The sequence below is a fragment of the Kryptolebias marmoratus genome, linkage group LG13 (assembly GCF_001649575.2).
Source record: "Kryptolebias marmoratus isolate JLee-2015 linkage group LG13, ASM164957v2, whole genome shotgun sequence".
Classification (NCBI taxonomy): domain Eukaryota; kingdom Metazoa; phylum Chordata; class Actinopteri; order Cyprinodontiformes; family Rivulidae; genus Kryptolebias; species Kryptolebias marmoratus.
The window spans coordinates 20,400,678-20,414,962 of record NC_051442.1 but is presented as its reverse complement, the minus strand read 5'-3'; the positions used below and the strand labels follow the sequence as shown (position 1 = coordinate 20,414,962).

General features: G+C 39.3%; 2 protein-coding genes across 6 annotated transcripts in view; one reads left to right on the top strand and one right to left on the bottom strand.

Annotated features, from left to right (window-relative positions):
* Positions 1 to 13,992, top strand: part of camkk1a (calcium/calmodulin-dependent protein kinase kinase 1, alpha a) — a 91,487-nt gene extending 77,495 nt beyond the window's left edge. For 2 of the 3 annotated variants that reach the window (XM_017412690.3, XM_025005173.2), the window contains exons 13-17: positions 1,041 to 1,128; positions 2,970 to 3,098; positions 5,174 to 5,277; positions 6,627 to 6,674; positions 7,886 to 13,992. In XM_017412690.3, coding sequence (XP_017268179.1) covers positions 1,041 to 1,128; positions 2,970 to 3,098; positions 5,174 to 5,277; positions 6,627 to 6,674; positions 7,886 to 7,958 — 442 coding nt within the window. In that variant the 3' untranslated portion in view covers positions 7,959 to 13,992. The remainder of the gene's footprint in view (positions 1 to 1,040; positions 1,129 to 2,969; positions 3,099 to 5,173; positions 5,278 to 6,626; positions 6,675 to 7,885) is intronic. The other variant, XM_017412691.3, reaches the window with a different exon arrangement.
* p2rx1 (purinergic receptor P2X, ligand-gated ion channel, 1) overlaps positions 13,698 to 14,285 on the bottom strand; it is a 24,095-nt gene continuing 23,507 nt past the window's right edge. For all 3 annotated transcript variants that reach the window (XM_025005160.2, XM_017412676.3, XM_017412677.3), the window contains one exon: positions 13,698 to 14,202. In XM_025005160.2, the coding sequence (XP_024860928.1) occupies positions 14,197 to 14,202 (6 nt within the window). In that variant the 3' untranslated portion in view covers positions 13,698 to 14,196. The remainder of the gene's footprint in view (positions 14,203 to 14,285) is intronic.

The window sequence follows — 14,285 nt, the reverse complement described above, 5'->3', positions numbered from 1 at the left end:
ATCAGGAAACCCCTGTTGGAACAGCTGAATTATATTTCAGATGGATCAGAGTCACTTTGATTTATGGCAGGTATGTAATAAACAAAAACGAAGGTTGTGATTAAATCAGTAAGTGCTTCAATTAATTATTTGTTCACACTTATACGCAACCAGCTTATTGCAACTTTTTATTTTGTGTATTCTCCCTCACAGCTGATTGTTTTTTTATTAATATTGTACAAAATATACAGTACGTCATGGTAAAACTGGACAAAGTTTTAAAATGATCTATCATGGTTTCTGGCTTTTGCATCACAAAAACCTGACATGTTCTTTGATCAAGAACAAATAAAAATATGTCAGTAAAATGAGTAAAACTGCTTTTGATGGTCTTATCTAGCCTAAAATAATTTGAAATAGGCAACAATATTTTTTTACCCACATGATTGTTGACATTATGAATGGGCTTGTATGTATTTAAAGAAATAATAATTTCTGGTGATTACAGTCTGTGAATCACGAATACTTTTGTCGAACAAGGAAGCAGATTACACCTACTAAGTTTATATTTAAAATAAGAGAAAATTGTCCTTTTATTGTTTTTTTTTGTTTTTTTTTTAATCAGGCTTTTTCAATCTCACTTTTTAACAAACCATTTATACTTATGACCTATAGTGTATGATAATCTTTGCCTTTTCTGGTTGCGGTATTTTTTCTAAAAAAATCGCTTTAATTAAGTGGTCTGACAAAATAGATTTAATGTCTGGTTCAACGGTTCACAACTTGCATAACTTGCGACAGGGTGCTTCTTTTCAAGCGCTAACAAGGCTGGTAAGAGCTGTTTGATGAAGCGTGCCTTCATTTTGTATTAATGAAGCGTGGGCCCTCATTTTGCTTTCCTAATGCGCCATTAATGATTGGATTGTATGGTACTGGAAATGCAGAAAGCCAACTAAAAGAATGTGGGTTATGTTTGTATTTGTGTTCTCGTCCTGATTGTGTGTGGAAAGGAGTCTCCAGCAGCCTTTTTTTGATTGTTTTGTGTGTGTTTTTTTTCTCAGACCTACAATCAGCGAAGAACTGCGGACTCTGATCTTACGGATGCTGGATAAGAACCCAGACACGAGGATTACCATCCCTGAGATCAAGGTGCTGTAACACGCCGAACAAAACACACAGAAAGACATAACAACAGGGTTTATATTCTGCCTTTCCCCCGTGTGATTGGCTCATCAGGCTGTGACCTTACTGCTGCCTCTATAGCTGGGTTCATTAAGCTGGCCGTGCTGCTGCAGGGCATGATGAAACCTGTTTGTTCCTATGGGAGGAGTGGGCTGAAACTGAGTCAGTCTGTGTTATGAGGAGGGGGTTAGGAACCAGCCATGGACAGATGACATGCCCCACTCCCCACATGTTTCCATGACACAATCCAATCATGTGTCACTGAGTCATTTTCTCACCAGAGAGGGATGAAGAGATAATGAGACTTCATGCTCGTGCTTTTACACAGACATGAATACAGGCCAGGAGAACATCAAGAAGCAACAAAAGTATTCTGGAGAACACAATCAGAGCCAGGATGCTCGTCTTCGGAGGAAATGAAAGTGCTGGAAGTGTAAATAACATCCAGAGGAGGGAGGTCAGTGCTGCAGCAAACAGCCTGATGATATAAAGAGGCTAAATAAAACGAGGGTCAGTTCAGAGTCGAACAAAACAACTTCCTTCCTCTGACATTCCTTCTTGTTTTCCTCCAAACTGACCAATCAGAACATGGAGCTCTCAAAGATAAGCTCAGGAACAGACTGACTGCCAGTGGTTCGTCCCACTGATGAGCTCCACTGATGTCTGCCCGAGGGAGACAACGAGATGTGGGGTGTTTTTTACATTACCAGGAATTCAGTCCCTCATTTAACCTATAGGCTGTCACAGACTCACTGGCTGGGCTCATTCCTTGCATTTTATATGCTCGTGTTTGCAAATCGTTGCCACTTCAAGATGCGGCCAGTAAAACAGAGCTCCACAACAAGCACATCATTACCAGGAACTGCAGACAATTTGGAGCTTGAAACAAAACATAGATCATACAATGAAAGCAAACTAACTATAACTCTGACTGCACATCAGACTTTTTAAGGATGCCAGTACCTAAGCATTGAAGCTGCCTTATTACTATTCAGCTATTATTTTTCTGTTTTCTTTGCCATTTTTGTTATTTTACTCCTCTTGCATCTTTGGGAAAAAACGTGCCCTCAAAAAAATATATCAAAATGTATTTGATCAGGAAAGTGTACTAAGGCTTTTAGTAGAGGTACATTCAAATATTTCACTTTAGATAGAAACATCATTTAAAGTTTAAACAGGTTAGAGAAAGTTGGACTTGACAAATCTGAACTGGCATTTTAACTGCTTTATTAATAACACTTTCCAAAAATATTACAAACAAAATCTTATTTCCACAAATGTTGCAATTGCTATATAGTTTCTACACATTTGTGTAGATTCTCAGGGTAAGAGTTTAAAAACAAGGCAGCTGGACGTCTTTTCTGTTAGCTGAAGATGTTTTGTTTCTCATCTAAGAAGCTTTTTCAGTTCAAGTGAAAAGTGTGGTGTATGATTATTGTTTTTTGCACTCTTTCTTGAGAATCTTTAACTCCTAGGAGAGTTATACATCCAAACCTTGGTATTTTTGTCGTCTTTCACAATAGGTGAAAGAAGACATGTCTCACTGCTATAGAACTTGTGGTTTTCTAACAAATCCCCACAGAGTGCACATCCAAACTCTCATTGACTTCCATTGTATCTGAGCTCTGATTTTCTCTTTACAACTGGAAGTGAAGTGTCTTTTTAACTTGTTCTGTCTCCTAACATATTAAAATTGGACATTTGTGCTATAGGACCCTACAAAATGTCCTCAGAAATGTTCTCTTTAGAAAGACGACTTTAGTCGTCAGTAGCGCCTGATGTGACGTAAACTGTGCGTTTGGGTTCAGGTGGAGCAGTGGGTGACCCAGGGAGGCTCCGACCCCCTGCCTCTGGAGGAGGAGCACTGCTCTGTGGTGGAGGTGACCGAGGAGGACATCCAGAACTCGGTCAAGTTTGTCCCCAGCCTGTCTGCTGTGGTAAGAAACCCACGGAGTCCTCGACTCATCAAACCCTTCTGTCAGTTTGAAACATTCAGCAGCACTCAGAGCGCCTGCTGCTGGAGAACCACAATCACATTAACCTGAGCTGGAACAGAAAGCAGCAACTGAAAGAGGCCTTGTTCACCTCTTAAAGGACAAGGATGCAAAAAAATTACCCAAATGTCTGATTTTGGAAAGTGTGAAGTCTTCTATCTCAAGGACACGTCAGTATGTGTGATTGAAGAGCACAACACTCCTGTAATTACTGCCTGTCATCGTGAAAGGCAGGTAATCATGTGCGTGTGTGTGTGTGCGTGTGTGTGTGTGTGTGTGTGTGGGGCTTGTTAGCAAGATCTCATGAACCACTACAACTTGTTAATGTTTTGAGTCAGCCTGATTCAAGATGGCTGCTGTAGCTAATGAACCTTATATAATACAAAAATGTCTGTAATTCAGAAGTTTTTTTTTATATTGAGGTAAAATGTGGTGTTTTTTTTGGCTTTTTAATATTTTTACCATCTAATAAATGTCAAAATCGGAGCCTTGAAGGTATTCAGAGAAGTTCCCAAGAATTAAAAAAAATAGTTTGTTTATTTATTCATAAAATAAATAATAAATAAATAAATAAAGAGTAGGTGGATTTCCCCTCTTGTTTTTGAAACCTATAGAAACTGACAGAGGATGAGTTGTTGATGAACAGCAGGAATTACAATTTCATACATCAACTTTTGCACACAGTGTAAAACAAAATTTGTGTGATTTAAATATTTAGAAATAAACCAGCTGGGGGAAAAAAATTGAAAGACTTTAGTGGTAGATCTGAAGGCAGCAGCTGCGTTTCTAAAGGTTATGGCACTCTGTAATCAAAGCTGTTTGATGCACCTAGTATAACTTTTACTGTCTTTAAAAAAAGACTAATTTTATTCCAAACTGTTTAAACTTTAAATAAACATTCTGGTATGAACCACTTACTATTTGTCAACTACATACTGTTGGCAAATTCCCCAGACAGTTTGCCTGAGTCTTGTGCACACATTCATATTAAACTGTGTTAATAAGTGATGTAGCTGATGTACGTGTGACTTCAAAATGAATAAATGTAAATAAGTTTTATGACTTAAAGTCAGATATATTTTTAACCACAGCCACCACAGTGTATCACATATCACCATCACCTATTATGACAAAGTTTTAGACTAAAATCATTTTATGTTAAGAAATGATGGAACTGTAGCTGTTTTGGTCAAACCTTGAAAATAACATTGTGCACTGTCTCACTCAATATAGTGAAATCTTACACCATCTGGTAGTGTTTGAAGTATGTGCTGTGAATGACTCTTAGCTACTACTGCAACAAATTTTAATTCAATATCTATGAAACACACTGCGTTATATCCATATTAGTGTTGGCTAATATCAATTAGATGCAGCAACCATCTTGAGTTGAATTGACTCCAAAAGTTTATCAGCTGTAGATGTACATCCAAAGGTTTGTTTTTGAGAGTTTCAATAAAATCTGTTTAGTGGTTCATAAGATATTTTGCTAACAGACAGAAACATTTAAATTCAACAGTTATTGCTAAAGTTTTAGGACAAAATCTCATGCAATGAGTGGCACTTGGAGAGTGTGTTGTAAATAACTCTCATCAACCACCACACCAGATTTTAGCGAAATATCTGTAAAATTGACAGAATTATAGCCTTTTTTGGTGTTTTATAAGATCAGTTGGCTGTAGCAGCCATCTTGGATTGAATTAGCTCCAAAGGTTAATCAGTTGTAGAAGTCTAATTAATCATTATTTCCTGAAAGTTTCATTAAAATCCATCCAGTGGTTAATGAGATATTTTGCTAACAGACAGAGTTGGCCCGTGACGTCTCTGCACCTGTTGTTTTGTTGCTGATATATTGAACATTTTCCAAAAAATACTTTCCGTTTCTAGCATCAGCACGGCTTTACAAAAAGCTACATTGGTGTAGGCTTTTCTTTTTGTTTCACAGAACTCTCAGACCAAAACTACAAATGAGACCTTCCTTTCTGCGTGTCCCTGTTCCCATCCTGCGTCTGTTTCAGATCTTGGTGAAAGCCATGCTGAGGAAGCGCTCCTTCAGTAACCCCTTCGAGTGCCCGAGCAGGCGGGAGGAGAGGTCCATGTCTGCACCTGGCAGCCTGCTCATGTAAGCAAACATCACCATCTTTTCCACGTGACGCATCCGTCCACATCCAGTCCTCGAAGACAGCCTTGCACAAAGCCAGTCCTGTTTCTGACATCGCTCTGTCTCCCACCATCTCCTCTTCCTGTTCCATCAGGTTAACTTGCACCCATTCTTGCTGCAGCACCTGCTGCTTTGTGTTGCCATAGCACCATAATTCAGGCTTTCATTGTATGCAGTGGAGCTTACAGCTTTTCTAAGTGCTTTTCTCTGAGTGTGTGTGTGTGTGTGTGTGTGTGTGTTGCTTTTAGCTTTTAAAGACCCAAGGATTCAAAGTGACACAGGATGAAATAGACAAGCTGGTGCTTCAGGCTGACCTTGGATTTCCTTTTACATGAATTGAAAGTATCACACGGGGAAAAGGCTGATCCCATCATGCAGTTTAAAAACACACACAGCACAGATAGCTGCCTCCTGCTGTGGTGTGGACGCCCCTGGGACAACTGGGTCTATGTCCAGCAGTCTGTCAGGAAGATGGACCTCCTGAGCGGATTTTAATCTACCCACTGAGACGGGTTTATTAGATGATTTCTCCTCATCCAGGCTGAGGCTTGCCCTCTCACAGAGCTGCTATGTGTGGACAGAGCAAGTGGGGAAATTTGAAATCACACTGCCCCCTGCTGGCTGCAGGCAACAACTGCTTGTCTTACTGCAAGGCTCTCAGTGGTGCGCTCACATGACGAGTACAATGAAATTCAATGATTGTACCCAGGATATTACATTATGATCATAAATAAAATCACTGGAATGGTCCGAGAGCTTCAAAATCTGATGTCTTTTGTTGAATAACAGATGGAGCGAATGACTGTTTAGAAGGAAATCTAATTTGTCTTTGAAATTACTGAGCAAATATAGTCACTTTACAGAATCCTGCAAAGTAAGCGACTGCACATCGACCGCAGGAATATTTCCAAACATCATCATTCGTCACATTTACATGAAAATATCCCATTCTTTTTTTTCAGTCAACATGATGCAGTCAGATATTTCTCCATTCATTATGGCCGAACATTACGAGTGATGGCCTTTTATTCCTCTTGTTTCACCTCCTTCATCCCTCTTCATTGTGCCTGTTTACATGAAGAAGTAGTGTTGATGCAGAGAACTCTTTGACAGTTATCTGCTTGTTTCCTATTATTTACCGTAGATGTCAAGGAATGCCTCAAACCGAAAATATTACCTAGAAACGTAGAAAACAAAAAGGCCTTGGCATCAGTTTGTAATGTCCAGTTAGTGTTTTCTGTGTAAGATTAAAATGTTGGCTCCTTCCCACCTGTCACCACGTCTCTGTCTTTTCTCCCACCTTCCTGCAGGGACTCGTGGCCCCTCCGGCCCTCTTTAAAACTTCACCCCTCACGCAGGTAACACTCGAAGTGGGCCAGCCCCTCTACCTGTCCGTCATCATCATCATCCGACAGCTCAGCACTCACTCGTGTGCCGTGATGCAGTTTTCCTTTCCCCAGCTGTCAGCTCGGCTCATTCAAACCCACTTTTACTTCTGTGTGCTTCTCTGACATCTGTGCTGGTTTTGCCATCAGCTTTACATCGTTATCATTTACAGTGGGCTGCAAAACTATTCACCCCCTTGGTATTCTTACTATTTTGTTGCTTTAAGACCTACAATTTAAAGGGACTTAATGTCATTATAAGCAATCAAGCTACACAAAATACTCCACATTATTGTATTTAAACAGGGGAGGAAATAAATTGCTTTGAATGATTCTAAAAAATTATAAAACTGAAAAGTGGTGAGTACTTATGTATTCACCCCCTTCACTTTAAAACTCCAATCATCAGTTAACACTTATAAGCAAGAGACATTAGGAAGACCAAGGAACTCTCCACACAGGTTAGAGACAAAGTTGTAGAGAAGTACAGGGTTGGAGTACAGGAAATATTCCAGACCCTGAACATCCCACTGAGCACCATTAAATTTATTGTTAGAAAATGGAAAAATAAAGCCACCACAGCAGACTGTCCACCAAAACTCACAGACCGGGCAGGGAGGGCATTAATCAAAGCAACATCCAGGAGGCCAAAGATGACCCAGATGAAGCTGGGAAGCTCGTCTGCAGAGATGGGAGGATCTGTCTTTAGGATCACTATAAGCTGCACAGAGTGGCAGGAAGGGAAAAAAACACTGTTTAAAGAAAAAAATAAGACAGGCTATTTGGAATTTGCCAAAAGGCGTATTAGAGATTCCCCACACATATAGAAGAAGGTTGAACGTTTTGATCATCAGCACCATCTCTGACACAAACCTAATGCCTCGACTGAGAACACCATTGCCATAGTGAAGCATGGTGGTGGCAGCATCATGCTGTGGGGATGTTTTTCATCAGCAGGGACTGGGAAACAGGTCAGTGCTGAAGGAAAGATGGATGGAGCAAAATACAGAGAAATTCCTGAGGGAATACAAACATACAAACCTCCCAAAAATGATAAGACATTTTGAATACTTTTGTGATCCACTGTAGATCTGTGGCCTCACAGCTGTCAGGCCTGTAAGATTAAAAAGAAAACAACTTGCTGGCATTGATTTCTTCTTCTCTTTTTAATTGCTGTTTTTTAGAAAGAGCAGCTCAGGCGACGGGCCCAGAGAAGGCGAGCTGGAGGACCTGCATGAGGACGAGGCCTTCTCCTGAGGTTTATGGGCTCCCCTGAGAACAAAGCTTCATCACAAACTGTCTGCTTCACACCCTTTCCCGTCAAACCACTGTGCGCTCATACATTCAAATATTCAACTGTTCAAATCAGTGTCATTCTGTACTCAGAAAAAAAAAAGATCTTGAAAGCTAAAATATTGCTTGTAAAAAAAAAACAACAACAAAAAAACTTGCTTGCTTTACTTTTGTGAAGCTTCTAAACCCTGAGTTTGGTCTACAGGTTTGTCATGAGCCGCTTACTGTTGAGACTGGCATCAGTGAGCCAAAAAAAAACGTTCTCGATCATTACCTGTTCAAAGAAAAAGATGTGTTGACTGGAATTGGACAGTAATGTAAGGACAAAAAGGACTTTTTATTATTCTTTATGTGCATGGTGATTAGTAAGGCCTCACTGTCAGGAAACGTTCAGCATGTTAAAGTCTCTTCAGTGAACAACAGGGCTTTTTATTCTTCTTTTTAATACTGTACATAGGCATATTTATGGTCATTCTGTGTTAACGCCGCAGCCCTTTCACATCTGTGCCAATGGTAACTTTTCCACAGCAGCAGGATTGAAAAGGTTGAACTGAATGCTGCCTTCAGGTCAGCTGTCTGAGGACAGGACAGCAGCTTGGCTGGGCACGGACACAGTTCAGTGTGTGATTATCTATGTGCTAGCAGGTATTTTATGCTTCGATTCCAACTCTATTCCTGCTTTCGAATGCCAGCTTTTTTTTTTCTTTTAACTTACAGTACTGCTGTATTTCACATAAAACCAGAATCTGACACATACCTTGTTGGAATGACCAGTGTAAACAGGATTTCCTGCACTTTAAATAAGTATAATTCTTATGCTAAACAAATTTTAAGGCATGATCAGACAGTTTACCCAGTTTTTGTCCAAATAAAATGAGTGATCGTTCACAGAAAGAACTGAATCAACTCAAACTAAGTTATTTAAAGCAAAAAGAGCCCTAAAGAGTTAAAAAATATATTTTTTACAATAGTTTTTAATTTTCCTGATAGATATTTTACCATTTTGAAACCCCTTACACCAGGGGTCTCCAACCTTCACAATCAAAAGAGCTATTCTTTTTCCTTTTACCACTCAATAAAATCTGCCCAGAGCCACAAAATGTTCTTGAAACCTGAAAACAAGTGTTATATAAATACTACATATAAAACACTGTCATTCGTGACTTCATGAAATTACAAATCTGTAATAAACTGTTGACAGTTATTGGTATTTTTACATGTTTGAACAAAAAAAAAAGATCAAAATCTTAAAAAAACTGAAAAAATTTAACATTTTCTGCTATAGAACCTTTGATAAAATCTAAACTCTGGTCTATGCAGGCCTACATGAGTCTTTTCTCTAACTGTGGAAAATTAGTTGAAGAATCTCACTTTGTAATGATAGAACATTAGGCCACTTAATTGCAACCTGACAAATTTCCTCTCAAAAAGGCAAAGATCACTTCAATTTAATTTCATTTTTTTAATAAAAGCAAGCCGTTACTTGTAGTTCTTGGACTTATCAGAATGACCCGCCATATTTTTCCTTTGTTTTCCCGTCCTGGTTCTGTATTAAAATATTGTTCATTTCCACGCTGCAGCAGAGGGACCATGGAGCCACATGTGGCCCAGGAGCCATATTTTGCAGACCCCTGCCTTAAACCAACATTTTTTAATGTGATTTAGTTTAAATCTAAGGAAATTCAGTCACAGTAGATTATGGTTGTCTTTACAATAAATTAAACACCAACTCTTTCTAAAACTTTGAGTTCATACGGGTAGGTTCAAATATTAAGTTTGCAGCTTCCTGAGGTTCACTTGCAGACGATTTTTATCTCTGCTGGTTGTTTTCACTCAGACCCAAACTCGAGCCGATCCTTACAGGAAGAAGTTGGTCTTTTTGAAGTGGGGTTCTGTGGAAAAGTTAAAAACAATTAACGTCTTACCTGTTGTAGATCGGTGGTTGAACCACCTCATTTTGGAGAAACAAGAATTTACCTCTGACAGCACAACTCCAATCTCAGTAAAACTCTTGTATTGGTTCATGTTAACAATAGTCTACAAATCTTTCCACTGCTACCAGTGTTACATTACACAGTTATTTACATAGAAATCTCTGCTTATTTGGAAGTGTAAACAGCAGCTTTGGGTCACTTCCAGCAGGAACATCATAATAATTCTGCTAAAATGACAAAGTAATGTGAAACTGACCGTAATGTAACTGGTATAAAAGATATTATTTATATGAACAGCTGTTAGAAAAATAAATAAATGGATTGGTTTACATTGACATGGTAATATAGACTAATCTAAAACACCCAGTTCCAAAGTGGATTGTTACAAATGTTATTTTAGAAACCCTAACATTAGTGTTTTTCACACTACATGGTTATTTTAACAGAAGTGTTTTAATATTTTCCTTGAAGAGCTGCTGCTGTTTGCACTCGCAGAATATCTTAATATCTGTAAATATTTGTGTAATGTAAAGCTAAAGGTGGTGTCAAGGTGTATGAAAGATTGTTTGCACATTTCTTCACAGAACCCAACTTATAAAAAAAAAGAAGAAAAGAAGAATAAATTCTGCTTGTTTGAAGGTTGGGTAAAGATAAAGGAGAAATTTTCCCATTTTGTTGTCCTAAAACCCACTGCTTGTGATTTGTAGCAGCAGGTTTAGAATCAGACAGGCTTGTCATTTATTTGATCTCTACAGAACACGTCTCTGCATCATGCTTGCCTTAGAAAGAAGTTTCCCCGCGTTGTCTTCTTGACTTCTTGAAAGACTCGAGCGCTCGGGGATATCATTCTCACGCTGAGGCTCCGGCTGCAAACAGCAACACGTTTCTTTTCTCTCCAGTGTTTCCGATAAGAGTCACTTCCCCCATCCTGACCTCAGTATTCTGCAGTCCGAGATAAAAGCGAAGCATAAAAAACCAGACGTGGACTGAGAGATTATGGGATTATGAAGGCTGCTGACACAGTTCGCTTTACTATGTGAAATTTAAAGAATGTGTAGCTTTTTGTCGTTCGGAGCTTAATAGAAGTTGCTTTTGCTTGTCTGCTTGCTGAGTGGCCTTCCCAAAGGGCTCTTAAAACCAAAAAGTGTGACCTGCTGTATTTATTTGCCTAAAACTTTGTTTTGACACAATATTCTATTACAACAACCTTTTTTTTTAATTAAGTGTTGAGATTGTTTGTGCAGATATTTGTCAGTAAGTCTTTAGTGTTTGTGTGTTATTGGCTCATTCCACTGCCACAGGGCTCATTATGCTTATTATTTCATGTAGTTGATGAATTTTAACTGAAAGATTTCCGTTTTCACATCTTAAAATTCTGGTTGCATTTAAACCAGCCGTTAAGCGTTGTACAGTTATTGATAAAAACAAACGAGCCGTTAGTTCACCTGTAAAAGACCATATTTACTGGGCTTTTTGATGCATTGCTCTTTGCTGCTGATCTGCATGTCACAGCCCTGCTCCCTGCTTTTCTTTTTCTTTTTCTTTTTTTTTTTTTTTACAAATACTTTCTCCTGTTTGTTACAGCTGCAGCACAAAGAATGAATAAGAATGGCTGCTTTTGTCGTGTGTTCGTACCAGAGAAAAAACATGGAAATGTTTTTTTTTTCATTTCTGACTCCTGTAAAGATGCTTGGAACTGTGAACACTCAGAGTTCAGGAGCTGGGAGTCATTTGTCATTTTGGATCTCCTACCTTTAAACATGATTAATCCTCTGCAGTCCTAACAGCTCCTTTAGGCTCTCTTTATTCTCTCTCCTCTGGGTTGGTTGGATTTATTCCTCTTGATGTACTGGTTCTGTTCTGTTCTCTTCTGTTCAGTGGAAAAAAGCTTTCAGGGTCACATGAAGGATAAGACGAGTGGAAATTCTAAAAAATTCTCCTTGAGGGAAGGAAACGAGAGTGTCTGTAATGTTCGTATCTCACTGGGCTGTGACTTGGCGATGAGCTAAAAACAGAATTGCAAGAAAATCTGCAACGTTTCACTTGGAATTGGACTGAATTGGTACTTAAGTCGCGCTTGTACATATGGAACTGAAAACAAACATATGAATGTCTTTTTTTTTGTTACAATTTAGTCGTTGCAACTTATTCTCTGTTTTTGTCTGCAATCAGTCACAGTTTGGTTTCATTGGTCGCCAAATCCTCCTGATGTTTGCTCACATTTCTTGTACTTTCCAACTCCTGAAAACTAATCTGAGATGGGTTCCAGACGACTGTGACAATTGTGGAGTTAGTTTCCAGCAAACTGGTCCCAGAGCTCATTTAGCACAGTTTTTCAGAGCAAAGAACAGATTTTTTTTCAGGAGCTGGAGGTGGGCTCACAGAGACAGACAACCAATAAAAATGTTTGAGTGCCATGTTAAAAATCTTTGCATTACTTTCATTTTTACTCTGTTTAATTTAAACAAAATACTCCACTTCATCCGGAATAAGAAGTCAAAGTAGCAGAGGAATAACGTGTCCATAGTCTGTTATAATCCTACAGTTTGTGTGTGTGTGTGTGTGCTTGATTTTTCTTCCCTCAGTAGGCCAGTTTCTGGTATAATCACATACCTTGTCAGGACAGGTGGGTCTTATGTGACCCAGCCCTGGTTTGAATGCGCTGGAATATCATTTTGGGGTTAGGGGTTAAAGCTAAGGTGTGAATTACGTCTTGGTTAGCATTAGGGTTAGGCATGCTTTGAGAATAGTTAGTTTTAGGACTGAGGTCAGGGTTAGGTTACAGAAATGAACAGAAGTCAATACAATGCCCTAATAAGGATAGAAATACCAACAAACTGGAACCTCTTGAAACCTGACCTGTGACTGCTTTGAGCGTAAAGTTGAGGAACAAAATTTTTCAAACACGTTTAAAAATTTCCTGGGACATGAGAGCAAGGCCCTGCGACTCGCTCGAGGAAGCTGAGAACCCCCACGAGTGTTTTGCGGCATTTTAGAAACTCCCTCGCGAGTGTCGTTCACAGTTTGTCGCCGACAGTCGCAGTCCAGTGAGACACTGGTTAAAGTCTACAACATCCAACTTTTTTTTTCTTTTAGATGTCTCCACTCAGTGAGATTTTTAGCAGCTTTCTGTTAAAGTTTTTACACCAACAAAAAGTCTTTAGTGGTCATAACTTCAAACTACAACACATTTTTTGTGCACAGCCTTACTTTGTAAGGTTTTTAGTTTATGGTATGTTTCTCCAGCTGCTTTTTTTTTACACATCTGCAGAGCACCACGGTGAACACTTAAAGACTGCAGCCGTTTGCTCTCACTGTATATGCTTACGTTTTTCTCCTGTTTTCTGTGGTGAACCACAAGAGCAAGGTGCAGCTGTCACTGCTGCACAGCTAAGTTCATCAGAATTTCAGATCATAATTTATCTCCGAAAGAGTTGGACTGTGTGTGTACATAATGTGAAATCAGGGAGTCTTGGATCACTGCTGTTTATCCTAATGTTTCTGTCCAGATGTGTGTGTTCAAGATGCCTGCTGTCTCTGTGGTTCTGTGTCATGTAGTCACACGTATCTGAATGTACTCACTCGCCTGTGTCAGGTCGCTAAAACAGAAGCATGGCACATCCCAGCGGAATGCGGTTGTCTCAGTGTAAATATGTACCAATATAAATAAGCTGTTTTCGCATGCTTTTGTACACCTGAACATATTCAAATACAATAAAAACAATTCCGAACACCTAAAAGGTCTATTGATGTTTTACAAAAGCACAGATGTTTCCGTACTGCTTTAATGAACTGATAATCACAATTGGCACACACATGGGATGGATTACTCCAGTGGCACATGCAAACACAAGTTCTGTTTGATTTGCTATGACAGCGACACTGACACTGTGTACACACAGAGATGTCAAAGTGCCGGATCGTCCTCTTTCACCGGCTCGTTTCCAGACATCGGTAATGTTGTTAAGGTTACACCCATCGTATGAACAAAGACAAACCGAGCAACACCCAAAACGCACACACACACACATGACAGCTTTGTTATCAGAACAGAATTACAGTCACTCGTGTTGGCTTTAAAACTGGGGAGGACGTTGTTGGCTGAAGACGCTGCTGAGGAGCAGAAAGAAATACAGGACACGTGGAAGACAGAGTCCTTTAACCATCACAGGAGTCCAGTTGGAGCGTGTTGTTGTACGATCCATGATGTTGTCCCAGTTCAGAGCAGCGTATAAAGCAGTACGGCTTTTGGCATCTTTGCTCCCAGGTCACTTCTACACAAGAAAATAATAAGAAAAAAAAACAGCATTTAATAAAATACCATCACATGAGCTTTAATGTTGTACAGCATGCTATT